At 40.3% G+C, this 25,553-nt stretch overlaps 1 protein-coding gene across 3 annotated transcripts; it reads right to left on the reverse strand.

Moving 5' to 3' along the window:
• Window positions 1-20,327: 20,327 nt before the first annotated feature.
• LOC311437726 (uncharacterized protein) lies at window positions 20,328-25,525 on the reverse strand. Of its 3 annotated transcripts, none has more exons than XM_084521362.1 (4): window positions 25,035-25,525; window positions 23,767-23,834; window positions 22,315-22,433; window positions 20,328-20,604 (listed from the first exon to the last, which is right to left on the reverse strand). In XM_084521362.1, the coding sequence occupies exons 1-4, from the start codon at window positions 25,058-25,060 to the stop codon at window positions 20,341-20,343; spliced, it is 477 nt and encodes a 158-aa protein (XP_084377488.1). In that variant the 5' UTR covers window positions 25,061-25,525; the 3' UTR covers window positions 20,328-20,340. The 3 variants fall into 3 exon arrangements, 2 of the variants coding, with proteins under 2 accessions (XP_084377488.1, XP_084377489.1); XM_084521363.1 differs by having other exon boundaries at window positions 23,763-23,834; XR_014693662.1 differs by lacking the exons at window positions 20,328-20,604; window positions 23,767-23,834 and having other exon boundaries at window positions 22,221-22,433.
• Window positions 25,526-25,553: the final 28 nt, after the last annotated feature.

A 25,553-nucleotide genomic window follows, 5' to 3' on the forward strand; every position in this document is an offset into this window, starting at 1 on the left:
GGTTGTGTTTCTCCTTGTATATATTTTTCCTCATGCTTCTGGCTGCCAAGTTGTCTATGGTGTGAAAGCATTCAGAGGTTAGGCTCCTCTAATGTGGCCTGAAGATGAGTTTGTGGACTGTCAGTCAGATCCTTGGCTAAGAGAAAAGCAAATTACTTTCTGGAAGAGTAATGCAGCTAGTGGGAAGCAACAACTCAGTTTTGTCCAAGCTGAATTGGAGTTAGCTGCTCTTTCTCCCAGGACAGATCCTGCTCTGACATCGTGGCATCCTTGCAGCGAGTTTGGCTCTGCCTGTGGAATAGTGCAGGAGGATGTCAGCAGAGAGCTGGCAGAGGCAGCTGTGGCAGGAGCGTACCCATCTGGTACAGATAAACACATCGTAGGGAAAAGTTGCTGCTGCAGTTGCGAAATAAATAGTAAGAAAACCAAAGGAGTGAAATCACACATTTGTGTGGGCAAAAATAAATAACTAAAAGCTTGGCAAGATGTCCTGATCTTGTGCAGATGTAGGAGATGCAGGCTGATTCATAGATGGATTTTTCATCAAAATGGTACAATTCTCCTATATGACAAGAAATGGCAGTGAATGTCAGCTGAGAATGCCAGCAGATGAAGATGATTTTGTTGAGGAATTCAAAATATTTAGTGACTTTACAACAGTGCTGATAATATTTATTCTCTGATGCTTTTGCTGACAAAATTTCAGGTGTGAAGTAGTCAATAACTCCAGATTGCATTACGCAGGGATAAGACTTGTTCTCGGTTCCTAAGCGCTCTTGTGTATCCTGAGATACTTCAAGCTTCAAATCATGAGCTCTGTCTCCCTCCCAGTTGTGCTTTCATGGAAGCCTTATGTTCAAAATGCAAACACCAGATTCTTCCACTCCTTCAGTACCCCGTGCTCCCAAATTCCTTCCTCTGCATTCTCTCTGTTTCTCTAGTGACTGGAGAGCAGCTCCAAGACATTGCTGGCTTCTGATTATTTCTGATCAACCACGTCTTAAGCTCTTCCCTGATACCTGAGTACCAGCATCCTTGCTTCCTATCTGTAATCCCTAGAAACAGATCTGTTTTGTTAACAGGTTACCAGCAATCTGCAGATTCAATTAAAGTTTATTAAGGACATTGAGCATGATCAACCGCATTAAAATGCTCCTGTAACTATTGTCTTTCCCTTGATTATTTCAAAGCACTTCATTGTGTAACCTTCATAGCACCTCATAATGAAAGAAATGTAGTGTTTACAATTAAGCAGGCACACAGGTACTGGCAAGCTAGAACCAAAATTATCAGATGCAAATGCTTAAATATGACAACTTGAAGCTCTATTTTAGTAAGTGTTAAGTATATGTCTGTCACCAGCTTTAAAGAAACCAGATGATCTACAGGTTTGAGGAATAAAACGTGCTTTTATATGGTTAAATAGAATAAGTAACTGCCTAAATACAGATTGTATTCTGTAATCACAAAGCATGTAAAAGAAATCTTACATCTCAGGGCCCTACGTCAAAGGATCCTGGAGGATTTAATAAATGCATTTTAGTGCAATGAAGCTGTTTCTGGGGTGTACTGTGGCAACTACCTTGCAGCCCACAGGAACTTTACACAATAATATAAAGGGCAAGGTGAGGAAGGCTTTATTGAACTGAAGCTGCAGGGAGAATCTAGGTCAGAAGAATGCAATTACTTGAGCTTACTGAGCAATGGAAAAAATTCCACTAATACTCACTTGAGCTCAAAAGCAATCAAGGTTTACTTTCACTTACAAAAGTGAATTTAAGCAAAAGCTTATGTAGTAGCAAAATATATGTTGAATTGGATTGTTCACACATTATACTTCAAATGTGGCATGTATTTGCAAGATGCAAAAGCCACTCAATGCAGAAACTGTATCACTCAAATGACTAACCAACACTGAATTAATGTAAAAGTTAGGTAATAAATATTCACAACAAACTGTTCACAAGATATTCACATAGTGAAAACATTTTTCCAAATAAATTCACAAATACATACAGTAAATTACTGTGCAAATTTTCTGAGCACTCTGTGAGCAGAAGGAAGGAAAGTGCGCTGATTACAGTACCTATCAGAGATGGGTTTTTATTTGGTGATCCAATTCTTGCAGGTGTCATGGGATTAAGTACGATAACCAGCATCTCATTCATGTAAATGATTTAAACTGAAATATCAGATCTAAAATCATTGTAAAATATAAGTGCATCTCATTTTATATAGTTGACCAGTATCCAGTAATATTTAGAGATGCTGCTGTCTTAAGTACTATTCTAGCAAGAGAACTGCATATCCTATGAGGAGGAGGCTCGTTCCCTGTTTTGAAATTTGTTTGAATGCTATTACCACAATTGAAGTAGGTTTCACAAAATAGCTGAGACAAGATCCTTTACTGTGTGAAATCTAATAGCAGCCCACTCTGAAGTAGGCTGGTAGCAACAGAAGCAGGTAGAGGCTTCACATATAACCAAACCACAGAATCCTTTTGGACTTGCAAAGTGAATAATTTGGTAAACATATTGTAATAGAGTACAAAATAAAAAGATTGTGGAGCAGTACAGGAGAATTTAAACTCCATCCTGTGTAATTAACATTTTATAAATTTATCCCCAACAAAGAACAACAGAGTGGTGAATTTCCCAAGGATATTTAGCATATCTTTTATTCACACACATCTGACACCCACAGATACTGAAAAATAATGTTACTAGCAGTTGCCCATCAGCTGACATCTGCATGTTTAAGGAAAAAAAAGGAAAGAATGCCAGACTTACGATAAATATGCTGTGTTTTAAAAGTAATGAAAAAACACCTTTTCTATATGTTGTCTTCTGGAATGTTTTCTATATGGCATCTTCTGGAATGAAGTCAAAGAGGAGTCAACATCTTGTTTTCTCAAATGTGGTTAGTGTCACATCTGTCAAAATATCTTGCCACTTGCTTTTCTGTTAAAAACAGATTAAATTTAGTGGCTACTTGTCTATTTTTATAAAATGTGGATGATTTTTTCTGCTGGTGGATGCTAAAATAGCTTTCAACAAGGTAGAGCTATTTTTTTTTCTCTTGGTAAACCAAAAAGAACCTTTAAACATTCTGAGAGAGTCATTTTAGATCAGAGGGGGTATTACACAGCTCTGTGATAGGTTGTAGTCCAAGCTTCCTAGTTAGAGATAGTTAAACTGAAAGTTAGGATTTCTACCGCCATTTTCAGACAGCTTTATAAATGTGCAGCTTTGCAAGATTTTGTATCCCATTGTACCTCTCAGACAATAGGAGCAACAACCAGTTGAGCAATTTTGATGAGGCCTTCCTCTTAGGTCACAAGGGATGGTTTAAAAATCTTAAATCTGACAATAAGTTTGAATTCTGACTTGAAATGGTCTATATTATGAGACTTGGGGTCTCATAAAACTTTACTTGGTAATTTAAAGAGGCAGCCCCTTTTGTACCTGTTATGTATTACAGTCCTGAATCTGTAGTCAAAAAAGCACAGAATTTGGTCAAGTCTCCCAGTTACCCTGTTCTTAATGGTTTTACTCTAAATCTTTGTCTCTTTTTACCTTAAGTGATCATTTACAACTGCTCTGAAAAATATCTAGCCTACTAGGAGACGTAGTTAGTAACATTCATACACAGATCTACAACCACCAGTGGAGTCATCAGAAAAATAAACACAAACTGCCCTGTGTGCATCTCCTTTCAGTTTCCGATGTATATAGACCATGAACAGGACAACATAAATCATTGAAACCCTATCACACAACAGCAGAATATAATAATCCAAGTTGCAGTGTAATGCAGGTCACATGAAATAGCTACAAGTTAAAGAGAGCAGAAGAGACTAAGCTCTAGAAGACAGCTATATAATAGAAGCTGACAGGTTACATGAACATGAATATGAAGGCGAGGACTAGAAAGAAAAGAAAAAGCTTTTGTCACCAACTGGCTTGATGTAGCAGGGCCAAAAGAAATAAGGCTGCTAGGAGTACAAAAGTTCAATGAGCAGGAGGCAGTAAAAGCACGGTGACAAATCCCCCATTAACAGCAGTAACACAAGTGGAAGATTGGCTTGAAAATCACTGTGCCTAAAGGACTCTTTCAAGGGTGAAGTTTGTATTAGTAACTTCTGAATCCAGCACACAAAAGATTTTCGGGAAGGATACAATAAAGACAGACCAATGCCACAGTTTACATGAAGCAAGCAGTGAGAGCTGTAGGTTGCAAGAATGGTTTTGGAATGGAAGCTACAGAGCCAGCTGTGCTTGCAAGTACTTGCCTGTTTGGCTTTATGAAGTTTTGCAGGAGCTCAATGCTAGAGCTGTGCTGGCTCTGCAGGCCTGCTAGGTTTCAGTGAAGTCTGAAGGTGCAGGGGCACCTGACATACAGGGGCATCCCACTGGAGTAGGAAATGCTGTGGGGTTTGCATCTCTCTGATCCCGTCCCTTCCTCTGCCCAAGCTGCTGATTCCAGTAGGTTGTGTCAGGAGTTTTCCCTCACCATGTGTGTCCATGCCAGATACAATTATTGACCCCATAGCCAGCGTTTGGTGTCAGCAGCACCGTGTCTCTTCAGAAGAATTTGGAAGAACACCCAGAGCTGCCACTCCCTGGCTCTGGGCTGCTCGGAAACTGTTCCCACAGCTTCACTGCAAAACCTTTCACCTCATGCTATCTTTACTATCTTTCTGCTTCTCAGTACTACCTCAAGTGTCTCAGCCATTTCTCTGAAAATTTCAAGCCATGGTGCCAGTTCTTTCTCAGCCTGGATGGGTGTGACAGTCTGATGTTGTGGCCCAGTTGCTCACAAAAAACAAACAGACATTGAAGGCTTCTCTATGCCATCTGCCTATGTAAGGCATGCTCTCAAATAGGAAAGAAAACTATGTGCTAATGTTATTTCTTAAAGAAGAAAATTCTGTAATTCCATGATTTAAGTCCCTCAGGTTAACAGAGAAACAAGGGACTCAAAGTGGGAAAGCAGGTGAAAAGGAAGAAGATAATAGCCATGCTGAATATAGACCACGAGAGAACAATGCTTTTAAGAAAACGAGGAAGTAAGAGTTATAATGAGAAAAAGAAAAAAAAAAGGAAAGAAAAAAAAAAGAAAAACAAAATAACAAAAACACAAGGAAACGCTTTTAGAAACCATGTTAGAGAAAAGATGTTTCAGGCAGCATTTGACAAATCCCACAGTCATTCATCATGAAATGACAAAAAGAGAAAAACAAAATGCAGCACACTTAAAAATATTATTGTTTCAAGGAATGCACGAGCAGTGAGTGATGCCATGCTAGGAAAGCAAGTTGAAGTATTAAAAGGAAATAGCTCTCCTCCATGTCCCAAAACTGTCATGCAGGAGTATTCTGTCTCTTCAGCTACACATCTTTATACTTGTAAATAGTTGTAAATAGTTATTAAATAGATACTTAAAATTAAATACATACACCTATGATTCCAAGCAGCACTGTAAATTACATCAAAGCATTTCTTTTCCCTTCAGATGACATTTTAAAACTAGTAAAGGATAAAAGCCAAAGTAAAAAGGACCTATCCTGCTGATGTACCTAGCAGCAGAGAGAACAGTTTACCCATAAGCACAAAGTCCAGTAACGAGTGTAACAGAAATAAGGGGAAAAACAGGAAACAGAGATAACAAAGATACTCAAGCCTCATTCAAAAATGTTAGCTGTATGCAAACCTTTTCCAAATACATAAGCAGATTTAGAGAGCCTGCCTGCACTGAAGGAGCCAGCTGTAAGGGTTTTCACACTGGCCGTGCTTATTAAGTGCAGCCTGTGCTACCTTCTTACTAAACTGCTTCCTAACTCTTTCCTGGGTGTTCTGCGTGTACATTTGAGCAAGGTGGTCTGTCCACTTCAGTGAGACACAATCAGAAAACAAACAATTCAGCTCTTGAGCAACTTATGAAATATCAAGAAACGCAAACCAGATGATTTCTCTGTTCTTCAGTATTCAGTGCACATTCTTCCCTCCTTCTTCAGCAGTCCCTGGCATTTTAGCTACCCAGATGCTGCTGCATTTAATCAATGATTCAGTACACAGCCCATGAGATGTGCCACAACACTTCAACAAGGAACTTGTATCTCTCCACGGGGACAGAGGATCTGAGTTGGTGTCAGTCTCTTCTTGTCAGTTATAATTAACCATACACCCATTTACATACATAAATATTTATACACAAAGAGGAAACTTCCTAGTGCTTTATCAGATCTCTCTTTATCATAGTGGATTCTCATGACAGCAAAACACAATTTAGTTTTGTTAAAAACTCAGAGAGAATTTTGAAACTCATAAATACGGAAATTGTGGCCCAGATTTCGAGAGGCTGAGAACCTGCAGCTTCTGGGGACACCCAAAAATTGTAGATGCACAGTGTCTCTTCCATTTTAAAGCACCTGGCCACAGTCTTAATGCAGAGACAGGGTAAAGAACAACAGATTGTACTGAACTTTTACAACATTTTGTGGTTTTTTTTTTCAGACTAAAAAAAAAAAAAAAAGGATGAATGTCTTCAATGAGACAATGAGAGTGGCAAGGCAGAAAACTTATAATGAATTATAATGGATCTTTGGGAGCTTAAATGTACAGCCCAGGCTTACTGCACATCTTGTGCTGGGGTGGCACCAGTTCCAGACAAACTGCCTAAATAGCTTATCTTGCACCAAGTCACTGGATAAACCAGGTCATACCTAACATAATGTAACACGTGTTTTAGAGACCTTCCTTTCCCTGCTAACCACATAGATGGCATGTGAATTTTGGGGGAAAAAGAAAAAAAAATAGTTTAGAATTTGCATTGAGCTTAGTTTAGTCAATAAAAGACTTTTTTTTTTTTTTTTTTTTTTAGAAAGTAGGGAAGTAACTTCCATCTGATAAGTTTTGGGGCTTCAGTTCAATGACTTGTTAACATCTACCTAATTAATAGAAAAATAATGGCAATGTAAAAAGGGCCACCAAGATTAAACAGGGTTATAGCATTTATTGCCCACTTTTTCTAGCAGTCTTTATTGATTTTACATTACAAAGTTTTAGTAGCAGGGGGCTGCAGAGTGGCCTCTGCAAGCAGCTGCCCCATGCCAGATTGGAGCCAGCTCCAGCTGCTCCAAAAGGGACCCACTGCTGGCCAGAGCTGAGCCAGGTATGGGAGTGATGCTGGTTGGGCCTCTGGGAGAGCAGACTGAAGAAAGGGAAGAAAAAAATGCTGTTAACTGCAGCTGGAGGAATGAGAAAATGTGAGAGGAACAGCCCTGCAGACCCCAAGGTCAGTGCGGCAGGAGGTGCTCCAGGCAGGCAGCAGCAGTTCCCCTGGGGGCTGTGGAGAGGCCCCTGGTGGAGCAGGTGGATGTGGCCTGGAGGAGGCTGCGGCCCATGGAGAGCCCCCACAGGAGCAGGCCCTGGGCCGGAGCTGCAGCCTGTGGAGCAGTTTGCTCCTGGGGGATGGATCCCATGGAGCTGTGTGGGAGCAGTGCTTGAAGAGCTGCTGCCTGTGGGCAGCCCCCTCAGGACAGCATCCCGTGGGAGGGACCCCACATGGAGCAGGGGTAGGGAGTGACCGTGAAGGAGCGGCAGAGACGAAGTGCTGTAGACTGACTGCAGCCCCCATCCCCTGTTCCCCTGCGCTGCTTGGGGAGAGGAGGTAGAAGATGGTGTGTATTGGGAAAGGTGTTTTTAGTTTGCTTTTAGTTTTCACTGCTCTAGTCTATTAGTAATCGGAATAAATTATTAATTTCCCTATGCTGAGTCTGTTTTGCCTGTGATGGCAATTGGCGAGTGATGTCCCTGTCCTTATCTCAACCTTTGGGTCCTTTTAATCATATTTTCTCCCCCTTTCCTTTGAGGATAGGGAGTGAGAGAGCAGTTGTGGTGGGGTTCAGCTGCCCATCAGAGTGAAACTACCACACAGTCTCAGAAGAAGCATTTAAGGACTGGACAGGCTAATTTTTGACTTACAGTCACCTTGTATAGTATCCCTCGGGCTGTGACTACCCAGTCATCATAACCAGGCAAAAATCCACTCCCTTGCTAAAAAGGAGGGATTCCTCCTGTCAGGTCTTCTCATCACCTAGACATGGCATTTGTGTAGTTTCGTGCTTAGCCACATCATTTTACCAGATTTGACAAAAAGCAGTGTGTGATGGTGCTGGCTTACAGTGTCTCACTCTCCCCGCTGCCCCTTTTACCAGACCACTTGTGCCAGTACAAGCTCTTTGTCTGGTGAAATGTTTCAGGCAACTGTTTTGTTCAGCTTCAACTCTGCTTGAAAGTGACGAGCACCATCTTTGACACTTGCATAGCTCACGTGTTCCTGCCTGAGTAAGTAAGGTCTGGAGGGGAGGAATCAGTCAATGCTCCAGGTACGACCATCTAGGTCATTTGTGCTTGTTTTCCAAAGCCTGAATCCAGTAAATGGAAAGGAAGGTTTTTAAGAACAGAAATGAAGAACTTAAAAGTGGGCTGTTGTGGTGAGTAGTAGCCCCTCACTTGAAGAAAACCAGGACAACACCAGTTCTAGGAGAAAGGCTAAACAAGTAGAAAGAAACATGTCTGTTAAACTAAAGCTCTTGTTCAACTTTCTCGTTTGTTTTACCTTGGTTCCCAAAGTTGGACTTCTAATGACTAAATAAGTTTGTGTAGTCAGAAGTGTATCTGTTGTTTTTTTTTTTTTTTTTTTTTTCCCCAGCAATCTCATTGTTCTGTATCTTCAGAAATTAGACTATCACAACCACCACAGTACTATAACTAAAACAAACAAACAAACAAACAAAAAAAAACCACCACAAAAACAAACACCTTTTTTTGTCTTGTTTTGTCATCCAGAAGTCACAACACTGATGATGAGCTGGGATTGCTAGTCCCGTTCCTGGCAGCACACTATGTCAAGTGCTGAGTGCAGGGAGCTTCCAGAGGGCCCTACACTGGGACGTTTAAGAAACTGACATCCTCCAGGGCATCTCCTCACAAGGGACACAAGAGGTGACTCAGGTAATAAAATATGTACTTTAAGAGAGAGTGGGGACGTTAGGTGGGGGGAAAGCAATTGAGCAAAGCAACTTCTAACAATTACATCATCTGTATTGTTAATGTATCACGTGTGATCTCTGTGGAAAGCTGGCAGTAGATCACCTATTTAACACAATGTATGTTTAGCAAATGTCTTCTATAACATTAAACAGTCAGAAATAGATTTATAAGAAGGGATTAGGTATATAAATTAGAGAAATCCTCTGGTAAGGGATAATTTAATATTAGAAGGGAAAGAAAATGCAATCACAGCTAACAGCAGAGCAAGAAACGTCAGATTCCAGGGAAAGGAGTTTGAAGGGAAGCAGAAAAAAAAGATTTACTTGGAAGAAAGTTATAGATAGGAGCACAAGAAATGAATTAAGGAAGTGAAATATGAAGATAACATTAATCAAATTTGCTTTAAAGGGCAAAATATTTCTGTCAGTTCAGAGGAATCACTACTTTCTGGCACAACTTTTCCATATGGATATTTATCCTTGTGTACTTTGTGATTGGAATGTAAAGAAAGGAAATGGTTTTCCTAGTGATCTCTTACCTGTACTGCTGCCCATGCTGTCCCGCCACCTCTTCTTGTTCTTTAGGACTGTAGGTACTATAGAAATGGAAGGTATTGGTAGCACCAGTAATATAGAGAAATCAGAGACTGTAAAGGTTGGGGACTCAGAGACACTACTAGTGTTTTTTTTAGAAACCATTTTAAATTATCATCCTGACCCTCTACCAAGTTACTTTTATCACAGGGTGTTTTCTTCAGAGAAGTGGACGACTAACATGAGACCTCAGCCACTGCACTTTTGTAGAAGAGGCCTTGATCTGCAATTTTTGTTATGTGGGTAGTTACCTGCAAGCATAAAATACATGCCAGTCTCTGAAGCTTAAGTGTAGTCAGACTTCTGCAGAAAAAAATAATGCAGACACCACGTTAAAAATTTTGTTCTTCTATTTGCAAGCTAAATGGGCTGGCAATTTCAGAAAAAAATAGCCCAAACCACACAGCTTTACATGAAATGGTCAGCTGATGAATGTTATTTTTACAGAAAGTTCTTTTAAAAATCCTGTTCTAGGGTTTTCAAGTAATTTTGTTAAGTGACATATAATTAGTTCCAGTTCAATGAATTGATTGTTTTGGATTCAACTGTTAATTGCAGTTAGTATTGCAGAAGCAAAATGCAGTTCATCTCTTTGTGAAGTGCAACAGCCATCTCTCTCACATGTGAAATAAACAGAAAAGCTGGTTTTTTTCAGCTGGATAGTCAACATTAAATTTAGGAGATAAAATGTATTGAAGAAGAATTCAAAGACAGATCAAAAACAGAAATCAAGGCATCTATGACAGATGGACGTAATCACCTAAGCTGAAAATTACAACATGCAACTGCCCAGTGCTGCAGCAGCCCAGGTGCCTTCTTTATATTTTGATCATTCCTCCAGCATCCATAGGTCTGCTTTTTGGCACGCCCAGAACTGCTCCCACTCCAATAACCACTCATCTAGTTCTCAACTTAACCTGTTACAGTTGAAAAACCAGGCAAAGCATCACTTATGTCCCCAAGGAGTCTTTTGCAGGGAGTCTATATTATGCCTACAGTATACATCATATGCATTCAGAGGATTGGCCCGTTGTACCTTCATTCAAAGCAGTAATGAAGTGCTCACATTTTATATAATTAGTGACTAAAACACTCACTGAAGAAGTAGGAGTTTTATTCCCTCCTCAGCTGGAGAGTATTTAGGTAACCAGCTCCCACTTTCCAGGACAAGGCCCTGACAGTCCTGGCTATCCCCCCGTTTCTGCAGCAAAGAGGATGGTAAAAAGCAGTGCAGATGGGAGTGAGCACTGAGCCCAGTGGTGTGGCAGAGGGAAACGCTTCTGGTGTATGTTCACCCCCTACTGCATTTTAGAAGTAGACGGTGATGTCTGCTATGTTAATGTAAAGAATACTTGAGAGCTTGCCTGAATTCTGGATAAAGCAACACGTAAATAAATTCTCCTTCTTTCTCAAGAGCTGTTTCTTTCAGATCACCGAGCTTTTTCCTGCAGAGCCAGAGCCTGGTCCCTGGGGCATGCAGCTCGCTGTGCAAGCTGGCACAGGGGGTACCCCGCGCTGCTCGCAGGTTCCTGCTTTCTGGCTGCAGAGCTGCAGAATGAAACAGCACTGGAGGCTCTACTTCTTTGTACAGCAAACAATTCTCCATGCCCGAGACTTGTTACAAATTCCTCTTGTAAAGATGAAGAAAGCACTGGATTGATAGCCTAATCTGTTTCTGTCTGTAAACTACAGGCACAATGACCTGTGCCGCATCACTTAAAGAAGTTTTTCTTATCTGACAAGCATGGTTTAATCACTGCTAAAAAGCATCCATACAGTTTTGTCTAACATGGTTAATAAGGGGCTTTCTTAACAAAGAAAAATCCATCAAAATCCTTGAAGGAATCCATGGCAGATGAATTCTTGTATACATCTTCTTCCTTAAATGTGCCAAATGGATGCCTACATCTGTAAAACCGTGTATGCTAAAAACAGGCAGAGCACAAGGAAGGCAAGGGATAACTTATAAAATTACTTCTTGTGTGTTACTGCTGCAACTGTAGAAACAGATCCTCTATGCTGTGATTGTCTTCATCCTTAAAATGCTAAGTGCAGCTTTAAGAAACAATGAGTTTATTTTGCTTTCAACCTCACTTTAAATTATGCTGGCAGCCTCTGAGCACCAGTCTTACCATGTCTCCTAGATTTCTCTTCCTGGGAACCATCACCTTGACTGTTCATGTACACACAACCCAAGACTGCCATGTACTCAGGTCAGCTAGTGCTGCAGGGAGAATTCTCCTCAGACATCCTCAGATAACTGTGCCAACACCAGTAAGATCCATTCTTACTGCATGTCTCAGCTTACTTCTTCCTGGGGCTCTAATCCCAGCACTGAGATTTACATCACTGTAGGGGGGAGCACAGTTAAAGGTCTGTTCAAAGACCACTTTCTGGTCTACTGTGAGCCCAAGGTGAGGAACTCAGCCCCTTCCTCAGAATCACATCCTGCCATTCCACTGCTCTGACTGATGGTATTGGCTCTGCCATTTGTTTCTTTAGGTTTTGTAACACAGTTTCGCCTGCTGGCTGCAAGAGTTGCTCTGGTAAGCCCTGACAACAACCTCTATTCATAGAAATGCATGTGGCAGGTCACCTTACAGAAAGTGTGCACTCTAAAGCACAGATACTGTAGATTATACATTATAGCAGTTAAAGTGCTCCTGTGTTGCTGCCTGGGATCGGAGAATTTGGCCACAAAAGTGGCATTGTGGATGGTCCTATAGAACTGTGCAGAGGTAACCTCTCAGCCTGATTCCAGTAGTACTAGTCTGAATATTTCAAAATTGAGAAATCAAGATCTCAAGAATAGTTTGGCTTAGACACCTTGGAGAGAAAATGAAGCTGTTTTTGACTTTTGTTTTCAAAATGTCATTTCACCTTTTCTTTTTTTTTTTTTCCAGCCAAGAAAGCTGGAAGTAAAACTGAGATTCTGTTTTCAGGAGCTGGGAATCTAATCAAATATCAAATATCACAATATTTGTGATGAAACAAACATAGCTGACATCTCTGCTGCTCTACAGCCTTCACTAAAACTGAATAGCATCTATTTATATGATTTGCTATGTTGAGATCAGTCGGATTATTCATGAAAGTTTTCCTGATTCTATACAGCGTATGCATATCAGACACACTTTCCCTGAGACCAAGCATATTTATATCTATTTGCAAAGTTCTGTTGAATTGTTTATTATGCAGAAAACTTTCTTGCCTAAAAAGTCTCTAGATCTTATGTATAATATATTTGACAATGCATTTAGTGAACAATTTTTGTGAGAAATGGCTGAGATCTCAGACAAAGAACGGCTAATTGCTGCTGTTTGCATTTCATGTACACATGTAACTTGTGGGTATTTATAGTACCTGTTTGCCTCAAGATTATCTTCATCGTGCTTGTGACTCTACTTTACTTTAAGGGTGATTGGCACAGATTGCCCAGAGAGGTCTCCATCCTTGGAGATACTCAAAACCTGACCAGATACACCCCTAAGCAACCCGCCTTAGCTGGCCTTGTTTTGGGCAGGGAATTTAGACTAGATAATCTCCAGAGATCTCTTCCAAGCTCAGCCATCAAGTGGTTCTAAGACAGAGAAGGGTGGAGTACAGATTTCTAGTTCCCTGAGGTGAGCATACTGGTGTAGGAAGGCAGGTGGTGACTGTTCTGCTCAAAGGTGTAAAGAATCTCGTTTTAGGAAGGGAAAGTAAAGAGGCCAAGCACTTGCAAGGATACTCCATTTATAGAGTCTGTGGAGTCAAAAGGGAGTTAAGAGTTTGGAAGTCATAACAGAAGTAAATTAGAAGGCCCATAACAAAGTTAAGGAGAGCACTTACAAGAGAAGTGGATTAAAAAAAAAAGGGTCACAGGAATGGTATGTCTGGGAGGACACAGCAACAGTGCAGTTTCACATTACAGTGATAATTTACTCAGTGCTAAGTTTAAAAATAACACCACTGTCACAAGGTTTAATTAGAGGTAAAGTTTCACATTATGCTGTCAGTAAAGGGGCCAAGCCTATCCTTCCTCCCTTCCCAACACCCTTTTCTTTCTCTCTGCCCACTCCTTTCCCAATGACTGCAGACATTAATTAGATCAACTCATTGATACAACAGAATATTGAACCACCAAAAAGAAAAATGTTATTACTCCATTAGCTCAGATCAGTGATCTGGATGCTCCCTGTGGATATGCAATTGCTAGAGCTGAGGGGATGTGAGAGGTGAAAGAAGCAGGAACATCCACTTTGGCCATACGGTTGATTAGAAGCAAGTGAAATTTATTAGACATGAAAAAGAAAATGTTGTTTGAAATACTCTTGACTGTGAGTGAGTTATTGGTGTTATCAGGCAGCTTAGCTGCAGTACGGTCACACACCCTATGGCAGTATGCTCCCCACTGTGCAACAGAATCACTGACGTATCTACCAAGACTTGGAGCTTTCTTAAAAGCACTCCATAGTGAAAGGCTCAAAAGTATGTCAAAACTGTTGCAAATTTCAACCTGTCGTTACAAAAATCCACTCCGCAATGAATAATACTGTTGTATGAATTTAACACAAGTTGATGGCAAAACGCCATCAGTATCTCCAACACTTAATGATGGCTGAAACCCAAGATACCACACAGCATTTGCCCTCACCAGAACCCGCTCTGGCAGGTAAAGCAACAGCTTTTAAAACTTTACTTTCATTCTAGTATTAATTACACTTTTTATCAATATATGAAATGGATTTTAGAGGATCCCTTATCTGAGCCTCTCTAGAGGCTCATCTTATTTGATGATACAGCAAGGAAATAACATTTTTTATTCTGCTTGACAGACTACCTTCCTTATTCCTAGCACTATGACAGCAACAGGAATAAATAAATAAATTCAGTTTCCTTCTACAAAACTAAGCTGAAAATCCTTCAGAGGTCTCACCTACTAAACTGATGTTTTTCTATGCTTAGCAGCTTCCTACGTTACACTTGAGGCTGACCACTGGAGACGGAAAAGCAGTTCCAGACGTATGAAGATATTCTCCTGAAACACATACACAGCAGATGAACGGCAAGCAATCTCTTCCAAAACCAGGTACCAGAAAGAATTACACTCAGGTCATATTTAAGAAAAGTGTATTTTCAAATAGTCAGGTGGGACTGTAAGTAAAACAAATACATACTACCTGGCTATATTTAAACACTGTATTCAAAGCAATAGGTTAACAAGCTTTATTTAGTGGTGGAAGGAACAAAATTCCAATGCATCTGCAGAAAGTTTCCCAGTTAGAGGTCTTTTCTAACATAAACGATTCTATGGTTCTATTCTATGAAAACTCTCTACTCAACCAACCTACAAAGAGCAATTAATACATCTCAGAAAAAGACCTGGAGAAAATTCTGTGCTAAAAGTAGCTAGAGAATATCTGTTCAACTAAAATGGGCAAACAACATTGTGTAAACAGCTGAAACAAATGATAGAATCACAGAATCATGTCATGGACATCATAAAATCAGAATGGTTACCCTGTTTCCTGCTGTAAAATATTATGCGATTTTGGGCAACTCACAGTTTCAAAATATGTCAACTGATACTGGGAGCTGCAAAGCCAAAAATGCGTTTATACATTTGATAGGCAGATGCTCAGCATCTCTTAGTGTCATTTATGTGGGTGACACATAAATGCTAACTGCATAATAAAATGCTAAAACTGCATAAAAATTAGTAACAGTGGAAATTTTGACCATGACTCCTTGTTCCTTGAGTTCAATATTTGTACAATAAGCAGCAACAGAAATTAAAACAAAACAAAACATTTTGCACACACATTTTCAGACTTGTCTACATATACACAGAGACACTGTTTTAGTTGAAGATGTGATTTGAGCCCTTACATAATATTCCATATTTCATGAAAATGTTGTCATATAAAATAGTAAGACAGTATTTTAGTTACAGTTGGGAGAAAAACATCTGGTTTCCTACTCAAGTTAATGTCACCCTTGAAGTTAACGATACATGAAATCTGAGTAGAGCAATAAAAGTAACATTGCTAAGAACAGCAATGAAATAAAAGGATACCATGCTCCCAGAACAAGTTTATTTGCCAGCTATGACAAACTTAGAAAGGTCAGTTACATGAAAAAATACTTTATAAGTAGCTGCCAAGCTTAGCCTGACAAGTTTGTTTGTGGTAAGCAAATTTAGGACCCAAAAGTTCTTGTGTCGTAAGCTGTGGACATAAAAAATGCAATGCTAGGTGAATGGGAATCTAAGGGAATTTTTTGTGATGACAACTCAGAATCTGCAGCAGTTTGGCAATTAGATAATTTTCACATTAAATAGAGCCCCTTCAAAGCTCTTTTAGAAAATAAGGACCGTGTCCAAGATGGAAATGAAATGAAGGCGCAGTCTTAACTGCTAGATTGAGTTTTGGGATTCTAATACTGTAATGAGAAGCTATCTGGAAGAAGCAGACTACAGCTACAAAGTGAGTGGTTTGACAATGCAGGGCCAAAGCTGGAAGATAGGCTGCACCTTTTGCTGTTGAGAAATAAGGAAATGCATTACTTCTGTAATACATACATATTCTAATACGTTGTTTTTACCCAAAATAGAAATTGATAATAACACTATAGTTTCTTAGATTTCAGAGAAACAATGTAGTAAACTATTTAGAAAGGTGCTTTTAGTATTAATGTGTTGCCTACCAAAAAGCTATATATTGAAAAAATTACACGTTTGAATAAGAAATCAAGTTAACAGTTAACAGCATACAAGAGCTGTATTGTCAATAACAATTTGTCATTACTTGTCTGTAGTATGTTTTACTGAGGCAAAGTTAACAGTGTAGTCAATATTATGAGTTTGATAAAAGCGTATTTGTGCTGCTAAGTTATATATTTTACGCACTGATCTCAAGTTTGTTCAAGAATATCTTAATGCCATTTATTCTAAACAGAGCTACTGGAATACTGATGGAAAAAATACCAATTATCTTGTTCTCTCACTCAAGTAATTCTGTAAAAGAGCAGCAGCCACTGAATATACATCAAATCAGTATGTTACTGTGTAGACAAACAGTCCTTTTTACAGAGTAGTTGCGAGCCCTTGCCTGACCATGCAGCACCATACAGCCTCACCAATTCAGTTAGACTGAAGAGAATGGTAGACCCCAAGGGAATGGTAAAATACAGGTGGCTACAAGTACCATATAGGGAGGTGTAACAAAAATGTATATATGCAAGGTGTTTGTTCCGGATCCTTTGACTGTGGGAAGTGTAATTGTATTCAGAGGCTACTGTGTATACAGTTCTGAGCTTCGGTAATTGTTACAGCTGGATCTAAGCAATGCTATATTTAAATTAAAATTATTACATGGATCCACCCCCCATACATTTGTAACAAGGTGCTTTCATCAACATGCTTAATTTCTTTTCTTTAATGCAAATAAGCTAAACTGCTGTCAACACTTCTCTACTAGTGTGCACTCAAGCATTCCATGAGGGTGGATTTCTTTAACTATACTGATAGATATAAAATGGAATATTTCTGAGTGTAGAGAAAGACAGACCCTGATCAGCTGTGTGTTTCTGTGCTTTGACTGAAAGATCCCTTGGCTCAAGGCAGTTGACAGCTCAATAAGTTCCTTTAGATTGTAAATGTCTCAGAAGATGCCCATCTTGCCTGGGCTGACGGTGTAAAAGCCCCATTGAAAGCAGGGGTTATCCTTTCCTATAGTGAAGCTGGGTTTGTGTATTCAGTCAAGAGAAGAAAAGATTGGTAAGATTTACAATCGAGTGTAACAATATGTGGAGTTCAATCTTTGTCAGCACAAAAGACCAACAGAGATTGATTGGGAACAGTCAGCTCTTTCAGAAATGCTTTGCACTGTGATTGTATTTCAGCAAATAAAGAATTGCATGACCTTCCCTTACAGGGTACAAGTGGTTTGATCAGTTACCTAGAAGGAACTCAGGGTGCCAAAAGAAATAACATAAAAAACAAAGTCAATAATTAAAAAATCTAAAATCAAGATAAGATTGCAGGTGGAAAAAAAACAGGAGCGTGCTAGTCACCTGTGGCATTTCTTGAAGCATAAAGCCGAGGTGGAAAACTTAAAAGCCTGTTTCAGGGACAGGTAAAACAGTGATGGCAGTTAGCATGTTTAGCAGTGTCACAGGAGTTGGGTTCTTTAATCATTGAGTTAATTTCCAAAGAGATTTTCTACTGAACTCATACACTGCACTTATCCAGACAGTATTATTCTTCACAAAAGCTACTTTAAAAATACTCAAGTAGGTAGTATTTCGAGGAAACACCCGAAGTTAGTGACACAACTTCATGCGGAAGTAGAACTCATTCTATGGTATAATGGCTCTAGTACAAATACAGATGTGCTCCCATTATTTCAAAAGCCAATCTGTACAGTTACATATATGCCCAGTAGCTGACTTACTCGATATAAAAAATACTGATAAAAAGATTTACCACAAATCTTTGTCAAGGTTGGCTTTTTAAGTCCTGAGTCTCCTATATTCTTCCTTTGCAAAAGGCTTCCGTTTTGGCAAGGAAGCAATCTGCCTACTTAGCCAGGATTTAAAAAATGAATTTGGAAATACTTAAATAACATAAAATCCTTAATTATTACATTTTTTCCCCAAGAAATCACCTCCTTTTTACAGAAAGCATATGATGATGAAGAGCAATCTGTTCTGTGGAAGTCTGAGAAAGTGCAGTCCATTAGCTAATATTTTCTGCATACTATCCAGAACAGTTCAGACACTCACTTGCTTCTACGTTATTTTTGTTCTGTCTTTAAGTGTCTTTTTTTTTTCTAATGTGCTGGGTACCACTGGGCTGGAACGCTGTATCTCTAGAAAAGCCTGTGGTTGCACATACATGCGATGGCCTCAGGACTGCCAATACAGGACTCACACAGCTGAGCCCTTTCTCATGACTTCCAGCTGCTAGACCTTTATCTCTTGTACATGCAGCACAACAGTCCTCTTTTATGCTGTGAACTCTCATGTGAGGTGTAGCTGGACAACTTGTTTTACAGCCCCAGCATGTGCTGTGCACAGGAACAGCACTTGCAGGATCAGTCCCAGCTGCGGTTTTGACATAGAGCCCCTGCTTTATCATGTGGGCTAGGATGACCTTTTCCCATCGTATGAATTGATTTGTCACCAGGGGGAAAGGAGACAGTGGGAGAAATATGTATGTGTTGGAGAGAGGTATTGGAGATAATGGTAATAGATGCATGCAGCAATAGTCTTTCCTTCCTGGAAATACACCCTTGATGAATACGTTCAGAAAGAAATTTAATTTGGGATGTCATCCTGAATACAGATTGTATTAATAACAAGGGCCCACTTTACAGTAGTTGAAAAGAAAGTGTTTGCCATCAGACGTAGCAACTGCAGTTCTCAAAGTGTTAGCAGAGCCTAGACGTAGTGGCAAAGGGCTTTGTGAATGAATGGTTGGTCACAGGCTGCATTTCTTGAGGAAGTGATTTGAAAATGCCAAATAGGAGAGGATACATAGAAATATTACAGTTAAATATGAAACAAGGATTGGAAGAAGTGTTAATTCTAATCCTTGATTTTCTAATACAACTGGCTCAAAGGAACAAGAATTTGACCAGGCGAACTATTGGTGTAGTCAGAAATACCACTTTTTTTTCCCCAAATTGGCATCCTTTCAGATGCCATTCCATGAGGTGTGGCGAGCCAACAAAACAGACAAAAGAGGCAGGTCCTGTCCCACCTTTCCAAGTTTCCACTGACCCCTGCCTTCCATTCACACTAATTACTGTGCTGTCTCTGGCACTCCTCAGACCCATCTGTGAGTTAGTTTCCTGCCAGACTGTATTAAAATCCTTCACAGCTTCCTGCCATAGCAGTGAAATACGTTGGCTGATGGAGGAGCCTGAGGAGCACAGCGCCAGAAAGGAGCAAGGATCAGGTGTGGAAAGGGTGAGGACGTGGGAGGAGTGGAGCAGGAAGGCTGAGGAGCAAAACGTCCCCCTTTTGGCTGCAGTGATGCATCTCGGCTGGAGCTGCACCTGCAATTGCGTAGCCACTCTCAGAGGTCCAGTAGTGTAGGATCTGAAATGCTGACATTTTCAAAAGACATTTTCATTTTTCTTTTCAGCATAATTCTTTTCTCTTTGGAAATTGTGTATGACTTAATAAAAGTCAATCAAATAAGATCTAAGTGAAAACCAAAGAGATATTTCATTTGAGGTTTAACTGAATGCACTGTTCTGTACAAAATATGTTTTCAGTGTTTATTTTACCCAGAAACTTTTGCATTGGTCCAATAACATTTTGAAACCTTTTCTGTTTGGCTAGAAAACAACCAAAATGCTTAGCTTCATCTATGTAATTGTCTTAATTAATGTCAATAAGATTTAATGTAAATTTACTTAAATGGTTTTAAGCATAAACTGCAGTACTGACAGGTGGAGTAAGAAAAGGGAAGAAAAGAATTCATTTGAGAGGGAGAGAGAGAGAAAGGAGGAGGAAGAAATAGAAAAAAATAATTTAGATAATGAATGTGACTGTCTAACTTAGAAGCAAGGATCTGGGCATAGTTCATTTCCAGTCCCTGTTCCAGTTTTAGGATAAAAGCTGGTTACATTTTGAACTAGAACTCTGCTCTCCCTTTCCCCAAGTGAGTTCCTTAACACTGCAAATAGTCAGTCATGCTATTATTTACTCAAAGCAAGCTGTAAACAAGAGCAACTAGAAAGCCTTAACCCCTTCAGAACAGCTGGCAGCTTGCTGCCTAGCACTCCAAGAGGTATAGATTTAAATTCAGATTTCAGGCCCATATTCGACTGGAGATCTGCAGCACTTTCAAACTTGCAAGTCCCAGCTGAATGTCCTGTCCAAGTTTCTTTTTCTGTTGAGGTGTGACCCAAGCGCAGGCCCATATGCTGCTTCTGCGGGAGCCAAGGAGACTGTGACAGGTCCTGGATCAAGAAACCATGATACCACAGCATTTGTCAGCAAGGCCCTTATAATGCAACCCAAGTAGCTCTGTTACCCTCTCTCTATAAACAAGAGCAACAGTGCCTTATCTTGCAGACATCAGGATAAATAGATTGATTGTGATATGCTTGGATACTGTGGCAATAGCAGCTAGATTAGCATTTTAAACAGGCAGTGCAGTAGGACAGATGGAAGTAAAGCCACAGGACTAAAGAGTGCCATGGAAATGAAAAGATGAAAAGAAAGGTCTGTTACCGAAAATATTTTTTTTCCTATGTGCTTTTTGGCTGGAAATTTGATTAACTGTGGAAGATGTAGGGTGGCGGTTTTTTGTTTGTTTGTTTGTTTGTTTGTTTAACCAGTCTGACTACATTAGGAGGTAAAGAAACGTCTAAGATGAAACTTAGGTAAGAAAGTGTTCAGGAGCAAGACTAAAGCTACTACAAAACGTATCCAGCAAATTTTAGCCTTGTCTAAAACTGAAAATACATAAAGCCCCAACAATACTTGGGTAACATGCATTACAATCTTCCTGCATTTAATATGACTAAAAATAATGGTTCATAAAAGTGCTGTGTTATTTGGACCATTTGGTAATCTTCTATGCGCCCAGGTGGCAAACCCCATATACTGAGCTAGAATGCAAAGATGTATAAGCAGAAACAGTAAATAAGGTAGGGATTTTATTTTTGAGGAGCAGAAAACCAAGCAAACTTACAGAAAATGAATAGAGCCAAAACCGTCTCACCCGGTCACTAAGCATGAAGCATACTATGCACTATTAGTTTTAATAACATAGTCCGTAGATAACAACTAAAGTATTTCTTCAGAAGGCATTGCTACTTGCTTTTTGCCTGAATTTAAGTTGTTGATATAGCTGCATATGCCTGAAGGCTAAGGAACTCATTCAAAACCACTAGCATGTAATCCAGAGCTCAAACACAGTATTTTTCAATGAATGTTGGAGAATTTGCCTTCAGTCTCCCTTCAGGAGGTTGTAGCTGCCCTTCTCCACATAATATCCTCCCTTCCTTAAAGGATCTGTTGTAGTATTTTTAACGCTTGTATAAAATCAAAGCAATCAACGGGATAGAGTTCCATGCAAAAGCAAGCTGTCATTTGTTCAATTTTGGCCACAACATGTAATGATCATTTGTGGCTAGTTCGTTCTGAAATATTATAATTTAACTGTGGATTCAAAATACTTACCTTCCTCTTTCTGCCTTATTTAGTTTGGAGTGTCTTGCTCATTAATCAAAACCAAGGTTTCATAATTTTTTATTTCATCTTTTATGCAGAAACAAAGGGAAACACAGATAAAGGAAAATAATGTATGGAAAGAACTGATTCAGCTCATCAGAATTCTGAATTTACTTTGCATGAGATCCAAAAAAATTTTCCATCTTTTCATACCCAAGTTCTTAATGAGGCAGTTTTGTCAAAGTGAAATTTCAAAAATAGAATGTTCCAGTACGGTATCTTTTAAATCTGTCTACTCTTTGTGTATGCTAAACTCATCAACTGCTTCTCTAAAATAGATACTGTTTTGCAGCAAATGAAGCACAGACAATTGAATGTGTCAACACCACTCATGTGGAGTCACACTAAGATTCATTTATTTTTGTTAGGCACCCATACTAGTAGTGAATCAACTGAACTGCGTTTGTAGTCACGCCACATGTATCACATACCTCTCTGAAAGACCTTGGTTCTGCTCTTAGACAGGTTGTTTGTTGGAAAGTTGCAGCCAGTAAGGACTGCAGTGGCCCAGAAGAATTGGTATGGGGGCGTGTTGGGCTTCTCATTATCCCTGCAAAAGTCATAAAAAGATTACCTTTGGCTGGCACCATTTTCAAGTTCTTGGTAGTGGAAGTCCTTGCTTAACGTGCTGTCCTTCACGAAAGTCCTACTTTGTGAGGTTAGAAGAACTGCAGCTAAATACCAAGTGTATCTTCTTTAGGGTGATACAGAGAATTAACACTCATGGTAGGACCAGCTCAAAGAATGATGGACAACCACAAAAAGTAAGCCTTTCTACAAGATTTTCAGGACTTCCACTGCTCTTGATTGATAGGTTCAAACCCTTGGTACCAAGCTGTGAGTATACTTCAGTTTGGGACCTCCCTGCTTGGCACTTCTTGAATTTTGTCTGGGAAAATCTGGACAGAAGTATGCCTAATGCAGCACGATCACATAGTGCCAACATGCCATGGACAGAGACCTACAGAATGTTCATCTCCAAAGGCTCAGAGAGAAAGAAACATTTTTTCTTCAACTGAGCTGTGAAAAAACAACATCTGAAATCGCAGATGATACAGGCTGGATAGATCTACTTTTTGCATTAAATAACTAGATACGGTTTTATTATACCCTTGGTCCTGGGCAGGATGGTGGGGAGGGAAGAACTTTGGCTTTTATAGCCTGACCAGAGTATGAGAGAGAAAAAAAAGGGCTGAATGGCAACTGGATCGGAGAGGACTTACATGGTTATCACTACCACGGAGCCGTCAAAATGATACCATATAAGCTCAGTAAACTTCAGTCTTCCAGATGCTGTTGTTTCTGAGAATATACATGAGGTTGCATCCATAACATATGGTGCCATTTCAGAAGTTGCACCACAACAGGTAGCTGAGTAGGAGGAGGCAGTGAGAGAAGGAGGCTAGAGGCAAGGATGTCTGCATGGGCCACGTTTCCTTAGGAGTTTTCCACATGCCTGTCATTGCTGCAAATGCACATATGGCAAATAGGCATGAGCTATGTTGTGATGTAGTTTGTCACCAAGTGGAAGAGTTAGCAGCTTCTCTCATTTTGTAATCTCACAGGCAGACATGGGGAGTCTCTTCTAAATAGCCAAATCTGACCTTGCAAGCCTGCATGAAGCACAAGGAGTACTGCACTTTTACCCTACGTGAACCACGCGCTTTCCCTCCCACCAGTGGTTGGGACAGTTGCTGAAGCTGGGCTCCTGCTCCTGCCGGGGGCATAAACCTGTAAAGTTCTCAGGAGGCCTCTGGCAAGGAGGGTGTTGCAAGGATGACTCACGGACATGGCAGCACGGTCTGTGAAGGCGTACAGATAGTTTGCTAGTCTTACATAGCTTAAATGCGATGCATATTCTGTCTTTTCCCCCAGATACTTGCCTAAGGGAAGGCATTGTTTGGAGAGAGCATCTCTTGTACCTTCTTCTTTTAGAGTGATGAACATTGTGCTGTATCATTGGATATAGAGAAAACATGTTTATACTACCCTTTAAAAAAATTATAGATCAATACAGGCTATTAAAGCACATCAGAAAGTAATCATGTATAATAGACTAACTTCAAGGATTGAAAAAGCTTCATATTTTACTGTCTCAAAACTTAGTTTCCCAACTCTTTGTAGACTGGCATCAATAAGCTCGAGGTAGAAGTCTGTTTCCTATTATTGAACCACTGAGCCAGCTAGTCTCTTGACCTTGCTTGGATTTGCACCAGTGGCATAGAAATAAAATGTTCTGAATTCCATTAATGATTCATTAAGCCAGTGTTTCATGACTTCAGCTGGATCTGTACCAATGGCATACAGTCGAGTAGCTGTGTCCCACTGCTGATCCAGCTAGCCAACCAAGTCAAAATAGAAAATAATAAGTGTTAAGAAATTAAATTTGAGGAGCCACTGCGAACCAAACCAAAGCATAACCAAACCAAATCCAGTGAAGCCCAAAAACATAAAACCACAACTGTCTGACAATAAAATGAGAGAAATCATTGAATCATAGAACGGGTTGGGTTCCAAACCAGTTCCAACCCCCCTGCCCTGAACAGGGATGACACTCACCAGACCAGGTTGCTCCAAGCCCCATCCAACCTGGCCTTGAACACCTCCAGGGATGGGGCATCCACAGCTTCTCTGGGCAGAAATATTGTACATCTATTCTAATTATTAAACATCTTGCTCTGATAACTTTCAGTCAGCTCGTAAGGTATCATTGCCCACAGTTTAATCAACAGAAGAAAATGGCATCATACTGGCCTCTGCTCTTGTTTCTATATGTAACAGACTGGTTTGTCTTGTACAGTCAAACCGTTTCATCCAAACAAGTCATCAAAATATGCCACCCTATAGTGTTTGTGATAAAATAATAAAGCCTGCTGTGTCAGCCAGTAGCCATGGAACAAACGTGGCTGAAAGACACAGCTTAATGAAAGGGCGGTGCTTTGGTAATGGGCAGAGACTGATCATTAACAACTGGCAGACAAAGTAATGTCAAATATTTCCAGAGAGGTTACCAAGCTGCGCTATAGTTGACCAGGGCAAAACGTGACCACCAGCTGCACATTGGCTTTGATGAGGAAAAGTTGTTTTTTTCTCTGGGCAGTCAACATGAGCCCTGCTATGACCCAGAACATGTCCCAGAACATCTGCCTACCTGTAGGAAAAAGGCTTCTTTCGCATGCAAACTCGTTTCCTTATTCAGATGAAAACTCGACTGCAGAAGGTCAGCCTGTTTACAACCTTCTCGTGAGCGATTGTGGTGTGCCATGATACTGACAGTCCGATTGACAGGGACCCTCGTACCACAGTAACGAAACCACTCGTATTGCTTTCAGCTTCTCCTTGGCTCAGCCTTGTGCCACATCTGTAAACTCAGACCATCCCATTGCCTTCATACAGCCTCCTATAGGTTTCCATACAAAAACATCCCCCGAAGCCCCACGGAAAGTACCCAAGCGCGTGTTGCCCGTGAAGTCTTGACCCTGCCCCTCTCCCTTAGTGTCCGGGAGAGCGACAAATGCACCGGCTGCACGGACTCTGCTGTTATAGTGCAGGGTGTGAGACCCCTGCAGGAAGCTGCGAAACCTCGCGCTTCTTGCTTGTGCTTCGGCTCACTTCGGACACATTGGAACAGGACGGGCGGGTTTTGCTTTGGCTGTAGCACGGGCCCGGA

This window comes from Aythya ferina (assembly GCF_964211825.1).
Source record: "Aythya ferina genome assembly, chromosome: 5".
NCBI classification, from domain to species: Eukaryota; Metazoa; Chordata; class Aves; order Anseriformes; family Anatidae; genus Aythya; species Aythya ferina.

Coding starts and splice junctions, on each gene's coding strand:
- LOC311437726 (XM_084521362.1), bottom strand. CDS start 25,060: ATGCGAAAGAAGCCTTTTTCCTACAG. Junction 23,835..25,034: donor AAGAAGCCTTTTTCCTACAG/GTAGGCAGATGT, acceptor CCAATGATACAG/CACAATGTTCATCACTCTAA. Junction 20,605..22,314: donor AACCAAGGTCTTTCAGAGAG/GTATGTGATACA, acceptor TTCTTGATCCAG/GACCTGTCACAGTCTCCTTG.